General features: G+C 40.1%; 1 protein-coding gene across 2 annotated transcripts in view; it reads left to right on the forward strand.

Moving 5' to 3' along the window:
- Nucleotides 1-4,280: 4,280 nt before the first annotated feature.
- Nucleotides 4,281-7,696, forward strand: part of LRCH2 (leucine rich repeats and calponin homology domain containing 2) — a 127,676-nt gene continuing 124,260 nt past the window's right edge. For both annotated transcript variants that reach the window (XM_040628924.1, XM_040628926.1), the window contains exon 1: nt 4,281-4,629. In XM_040628924.1, the coding sequence (XP_040484858.1) occupies nt 4,281-4,629 (349 nt within the window). The remainder of the gene's footprint in view (nt 4,630-7,696) is intronic.

The following is a 7,696-nucleotide window of genomic DNA, read 5'->3' on the forward strand; positions in this document are numbered from 1 at the left end:
ACAGGCGAAGGAGGATCAGGGATGTTGTAAACAGTGTGCTATAAATTATGCTAAAATAAGTTAATGTATAGTCTTCTGAAGGTCCCATACCAGAACAGGGATTTTGGAAGGGACTGAAGATCAAGTTACTAGAGAGGAGGGCCAAGTGAGTTTCCCTGATCCCCATTTCTCTAATCATTTTAGGCGTACTTCTCAGGGCTTTCTCTAATTCAGGAGTTGTGCTGAGATCGTAGTGAGCAGAACCGTACATCTCATTCTAGCTGCAGCTGTGAAATAGTTCAGCATGGGGTATATTAATAGCTTTTGCAGGGGTGCCTGGCTGGCTTAGTCAGTAGAGCATGTGACTCTTGATCTTGGGGATATAAGTTCGAGCCCCACATTGGGTGTAGAGATTACTTAAAAATAAAATATTTAAAAAATATATATATCCTTGTTGATTTAAAAAAGTTTTTTTTGAGTTTCTGATATATACCTTGATGATATCCACTATTTCTTATTTTTCCCCCTGAATTTTTTTTTAAAGATTTTATTTATCCATTTGAGAGAGAGAGAGTAAGTGAAAGAGAGCACAAGCCAGGGGGAGAGGCAGAGGGAGAAGCAGACTCCCTGCTGCTAAGCAGGGAGCCCGATGCAGGGCTCGATGCAGGGCTCGATCCTAGGACCCTAGGATCATGACCTGAGCTGAAGGCAGATGCCCACCTGACTGAGCCACCCAGGCGTCCCCCCACCCTGCCTGAATTTATTTATTTTAAGTAAGCTCTATGCCCAACATGGGCTTTAACTCACAACCCTGAGATCAAGAGTAGCATGTTCTATGGACTGAACCAGGCAGCCAGCCACCCCCCTCCCTGGATTTAGCATTTAACTGAGCTGATGTTTTTAGGGAACAAACTGTAGAGACTCCCATGGCTCTTTCCTGATTCTAACCAGGATGGAAAAAAAAATTCATACTATAGTTTGATCTATTTAATCCCCAGGTTCTTTGATTTGTTCTAGCGCCTGAGATAAATATTTCACTTTTGATTTATTTACACACTGGTAAGAACATCCTGTGGTCTGTCCCAATAATCTTGTTCTCTGATAGAAGAATTTGGAGCTTTGGACTGTGCTTTTCCTCCTCTATATTATTTAGAGATGTTGGGCACCTAACAATTTGCTTGGAATGGCAGTGACTATAAACTGGCTCAGGATTTCAGAAGTCGCCTTTAGAGTTCTTTTGAATACAAATCATCTTTGTCATTTGCCAGTGCTTTATTTAATAGAGGCTGCATATTTTGTTCAAAACCCCTTGTTTTCCTTCTGTAATCTTTGATATATGTCGTCTAGTCCTGGTAATTTATCAACATTCGTTTTCTAACTTTGGCTTGGATAATGCTGAGTATTGACTCTAATTTAACCAATTATCAATATGTCCAGATCAGAAATAACATTGAAGCGGTAATCACTGCAAAATATTCTCTAGTATAGACTGATGCAATCATGCAATATGTCAAATATTTTTTTGCACACAATTATCAAGAAATTAACTGATTTCTCCATTGACTTTCTCTATTTGTATATTTCTTATTATTTAGTTTTCTTTTATGACAGGAGCAAGGGTATAATAAAGAGATAAACATTTACTGAGTACCTAATGCTATACTATTCTTTGCATAGAATAGTTTCTTGGCATGGAGTAATAGCTCATATGTGATCTTATTTATTTTTAGAACAATCTTATGTGAACTATATACTATTTTTCTTCATCTGTAAAATGGAAGAATAATAGTAGTTATTTTACAGGGTTGTTATGAGGATTGAATAACTTAGTATATGCAAAGCAATTAGAACAGTTCCTGGTAAATAGTAAGCACTATTTTAAATATTCTTCTTCTTGTTATTTTCTAGTGTTACTTAAGAGGAAACAGAGGTACACAGATTTTAAGACACTTTTCTGAGTATTACAGTCAGTTAGGTGGTTGGAACTAATTTCTAAATTTCATACTCTTGGGGTGCCTGGGTGGCTCAGTCGTTAAGTGTCTGCCTTCAGCTCAGGGTGTGATCCCAGGTCCTGGGATCCAGCCCCACATCGGGCTCCCTGCTCCACTGGGAAACCTGCTTCTTCCTCTCCCACTCCCCCTGCTTGTTTTCCCTCTCTTGCTGGCTGTCTCTCTCTCTGTCAAATAAATAAATAAAATCTTAAAAAAAAATGAATTTCATACTCTTTTTTTCTAAACCTTTTACCTCCTGTTAAATGAATGAAACAAGGGGGCCATTACACTTAGGTGGCTCTATTGCTAAGGTGACTTACTTAAGCATACCAAAATCTAAGCCTATAAAAGCTTCAAGGTTATGAAGTCAAAATGCTGAGGACAACCAATCACAAACAGCCAACTAGCTTTAGGTTATAGCCAATCAGATAATTTCCTTTCTTCGGTTCCCCATTTTTTCTACATGTCTTTCCCCTGGTTCCTGTTGGCAGAGCACTCCTAGCCACTTCTGGCTTGGCATTGCCTAATTTAAATTGATAAATGTTCACATCAACTCTTAAATTTTTAAAATATGCCTCAGTTTATCTTTTAATACTCCTTATGGCCTTGGTGTTCTTGTGAAAGAGCTCTAGAATGTGTTATTTTGTCTGATTTTCATGTATACCTAACCTACTTTGCAGGCTTCCTGTTTTTTGCACTTAGACTATCTTTTAATTCTTTGAAAGATTACTTTACTTCTTAAATTTGGTTATACATTGCCTTTTTCACTTGACAGATATCCTGAAGTCATATTTTTCCTGGAGTCCAATACATTGTTTTAAATAATGCTAAAATTCCTATTGGGTAATTATTATTAAAGTAGTTCCTTTCCTAGTCTTTTCTCTAACGAATGAATTTAGTTTGTCCTCTCCCCTTCTTGATTCTGGAAGTTCTCAAGTAATACTTGATTTGATTTGTGATATAAAGATGAGATATAAGGTACAGCATTTCTTTCTGACACCAGTGGGCTTAAGTACTTTGATTTCACTAGCTAATTCACTGAAGAGTCTGATTCTCAGTTCTGCTCCTTTTGTGGGTCATGCCTATGGCAAATGTAATTTCTTGCAACGTAATCATTTTAATTAACCTGTATGGATGGCCACACATTTTTTCCTGCATTTTTCCCCAAAGTAGATCCAATGGCAGATAAACTTTTGTGATTTCTCTAAGAAAATGAGATTGTTGGCAGATTGCTCAAATTGAAATGGATGTAAAAGAGATGCATTGGATATTCAAATTGATGATGATTGAATATGCCCAAATATTCGGATAGTTTTTTTTTCGGGGGGGGGGTCACTTTACTATCAGTGAAAAAGTTTTGAGTATTCTGAGTGGAGGTAGAAGGGTTAATAGTGGCCTGAATGGTTGGGTTCAGGTTCCAAAAATGACCTTCTAAAATGGAAGATTGATTAGCTTATTATCCCCAGTGTTAAACCTACAGAATTCCACCTAAAACCAAAACCTTTATTTCGAAAATAAACTTTAAGGTTGCTTAACGATCAAAGAGTTTTCCATCAGCCATACTGACATGATGAGAAGAAACCTGAGATATTTTGGAAATCTTGGCACAACTTCAAAGAGTGATAGAACAGAATGCAGAGAACTTTTCCAAGTTTTGGAAGGCAGCAGTTTGGCTGAGACCCACACATACTGAAACGAGAGGCTTCCTTGAAAACATTTAAAAAATCTTTTCCTATTTTGGAATTCTAAAGTATGGCAAAATTCATATATGCTTAAAACTCAGTTCTGTACCAGTTTCCCTCCCCAAATAACCTTCCACCGTTTCTCTCCGTGTCAACACTGATAAACAATTCCTGAGGCATTTGCGGTAAGCGTTTCAGTAAGGTGGCTCATAGTCCTTCTAAATGCCGTTTCAACATATTCTGAAAGGAGTCCCTTTCACCCCTACCTAATATATTTGCCTTTGTTTTGCAGAGCGAGAAAGGTGAAGCAATTTACAGATCTGGGGACAGACCGCTAAATGACCTGTAGTTAAGCCGGTGTCGTTTCGCAAGATCTTGGTACCCAAAGCAGCGGAATCGAGATTTAGCATCCTTCCCCTGATCACACATTTCTCAAAGCGAGCGTTCTGCACGTTGGAACACCGTCTCTTCTCTACCCAACACCTCCTCCCAGCCCGCCCCCTGGTTCCTTCCCACCCTCTACCTCGCCCCCCCTCCGCCCCCCAGCCTGCGCATGCGTCCTAAGAACCCCCTACACTCGCGGCACAAGCTGAGAGTATTGTCGGGGGCTATTCTCTCTCCCAGGAACATGGCGGCGAGTCAGGGAGGTGGTGTTAACAGTGGGGGCGGCGGTTGTGGTGGAGGTGGAAGTAGCGGTGGCGGTAGCGCAGCCGGAGGGGGAGGTGGCGGAGCCGGAGGGGGAGGCGGCGGCGGCGGCGGGACCCTGGTGGTGCCCATCCCGGTACCGACTCTTTTCGGTCAGCCGTTCCCCAACGGGCCGCAGTGGAACCCGGGGAGCCTGCAGCCTCAACACACGGTGAGGAGCCTGGACCGGGCCCTGGAGGAGGCGGGCAACTCCGGCATCCTGAGCCTCAGTGGTAGGAAACTCCGAGACTTCCCCGGCAGCGGCTACGACCTGACGGACACCACCCAAGCAGGTGACAGGACGGGGTGGGGGGGGAGGGGAAGCTGGGCTCCGGAGGAGGAGGTGGGGGATGTGGGTGGCTGCGTGGCTGCGTTGTTGGACTCCGCTGGTCTGGGCGGGTTCGCGGGGGCCGCGAGACTGACAAAGTCGGAGCAGCCTGTTCTCGTGAATGTGAGGGGGAGAGAAGGGAACGGTGGTGGTGGGGGTGGGTGGGTTGCTGACTGTAGGGTGTATGGAAACAGGGCGGAATGTGAGGGGTGAAAGAGCATTATTGTTAAAGCGAGTTGCTCCAGTAAGGAGTAGGGAGGGAGGTATTGACACCTTCCTTAATGCACTTCCAACTCTCCTGGATGTTCTCATCTTCTCGGGGGGGGGGGGAAGACAATAAAATCACAATTTACACATATTCTTTAAAGGCGAACGTGCCTGGAAGAATGGCATATTCCTTTTCGTCGTACGGCAGCAGCATTGCCACGGTTTTTATGTGTTACTTTGTGTGTTTTAATCATCCTAGAATATTCTTGCCTTCTGGTCACGTATGCCTTTAAAGACTGAGATTTTTCATTTTCCTGGTGTTGAGAAGGTAGTGGTGGTTAAATTAGTATTTGTTGCAGTAGCAAATGAAATCATCAATCACTAACATGTCTGGTTACTAGGCGAAAGGATCCTTGTTTTGAGTTACGTTAGAGTCTTAATTTTTATAGCAGAAATAGCCAAAAAATTTGAGGGCATTTTTGAGAAACAAAATTAACTCTATTCTTTAGGGAGTTGTGGGATAATGGCTTATTTTGGTTGAGAAATTGGCTATTGTAGCGTTCTTCGTATACTCTCTGGTACTCTTTGTTGTGGATGGCATTTTTTGTTATGAACATACCCTCTTTCCCCTCTGCCTTATAACCAATGCTGATTATTGTAAATACATTTTGGTTTGATAAAAGGATTTTTTGCTTTTCATAATCTTTGCATTTGTTATCTTTTATATTTGCTTTGTTGAAAGAAATCATGGACAGAATTATTTTGATAGGTATAGTAATTTTGAAACAGTACGGTAAGTAAATTCACCCATAAGAGAAGTAATAAAAGGCCTCTTATTTTCAGAATAACACTATTTCAGCGGAGTTTCTGGATATTAAATTTAGGTATGTGTTTGGAGGAGGGTGGGGAGAAGAGGAAAGCCTAAAATTGAAGCCTTCCACCCAGTTATTCTCTTAGGAATTATCCTAAGAACTATGAATGCGTAATCGATCACTGATTTTGCATTTTGGAAAGCATGTTTGAGTATTTACTCCTTCACTCTGAACAGATTTCCTAAACAATATGTTCACATATTTATGAATATATTGGCAAAATATTATAGGACTTGGTATGCTCTTTAAAGGCTTCAGGAAAATGGTTTCAGACTACATCATTATGAGGATATATTGTTTTGTTTATTGTGCTTTATAACCTGTAAAGGATCTATCTGTGGGACTAAGTTTGAGCATCCTGGCTTGGGATTCAGGGCTTTCACTGTCCAGCTCCAATTTGTTACTGCAACCTTACCGCCTCAATCACTTCTACATAGAACCCTCTGTTCCAACTAGGTCAACTCCCTGTCCCTCAAATATATTTAATGAATTTCTGCCTCATCTTTGTAGAAGGTCACCCACATACTTGGGATTTTTCTCTTTACTCCATCTATTTAATTTTGTTCAAGCCCCAGCTTTTCCAGGAAGCTGGCTCTAACTCCCTTAGTCCATAGCAGTCTCCTGTTTTTGAGTTCTTATGGTACTATCTTTACCACTTTCTTGCTAGTGCTGGCTTTATTTCCTTTATATGTTTGTGTCATGCTGTCCCTGAGAAGCTGGAGAGCTCCTTAAGGGCAGGGAATAAGTCATATACTTGTTCAGTCTTCTCATTACATATTGCTTAATGTTTTTCATAAACATGAATCTCATCTTATGTGGTTATAACCTTTGGCTTTTAAGCCTTCATTTGGTTTTCTGAGGCAAGCTTTAACACAAAGCAGAGCAATATTTGTTCTTGGTAAGCATTCATTCATCATAAACTTTATCAGTGTCTACGGTAACGTAGAATTTTTGAGTTGATTCCACCTCATTTTCCTTTTTTTTTTTCAGTTGAATATGTGTTCCCATATTGTGAACCCTTCAAAAATCAAATGAGAAATTTGTGATTCATTTGTCATTCATTTTCGACAAAAATCAGTCATGAACTATTTAGGAGCAATATTTTTGTATGTAAAGAGACTAGTATTTTTTTTTTTTTTTAAAGAGACTAGTATTAATTATGTATAAATGAAGGTGGGTACACTGGAACTGAAGAAAAATAGAGCATGTTTGAGATAATACATACACATACACATGCATACATATACATCTGTATATGTGTGTGTATATATATATATACATATATAGTATCTTCTGATGAAAACAGTTCTGTTTGTTGGTATTATTATACTTAAAATGACCCTCAGTGGGATAATGTTTCAGAACCAAGCTGATTAGTTAGGCAAGCATATAATGGTTTATTGGGTTGGGAAGAGACTGGTAGAAGGGAAAATAGGTAGGAAGGTATTATGATAATCTAGGTGTGGGGTGCTGAGAATCTGGGGTAAAACTAAATTGGATAAGAAGGGAAAATTGATAAATTTGAAAGGAAGCAAGGAGGGGTTTTTGCATTATTTTGCTCTTCCTCACATATATGTAAGACAAAATGGACCTGTGGTTCTTCACCTGGGCTGCACATTAAAATCGCAAGGGAGTGTTTTTTTAAAAACCTGTGCCTGGGCCCTACCCCAGACCAATTAAATCAGAATCTCAGGGGCCAAGAGAACCCTTTTTAAAAAAAGCATTCCCAGGTGATTCTATTGTGCACGCAGGGCTGAGAAACTCTACAATAGCTTATTTTTTAGGTACTCAAGAAGTACTGTTTAGGTGAATGCGAACATTGATAAAAATTTAGTGACTAAAGTCACTTGTCAAGAGGGTCAAAACCAAAACTAGGAACTATGTATTCAAGATCTAGTTCAGTATACTTTTTAATAGACTTGGTGAAGCAGAGACTCTTTTTTTTTTTTTTTT

This window comes from Ursus maritimus (assembly GCF_017311325.1).
Source record: "Ursus maritimus isolate PB19 chromosome X unlocalized genomic scaffold, ASM1731132v1 scaffold_X1, whole genome shotgun sequence".
Classification (NCBI taxonomy): Eukaryota; Metazoa; Chordata; class Mammalia; order Carnivora; family Ursidae; genus Ursus; species Ursus maritimus.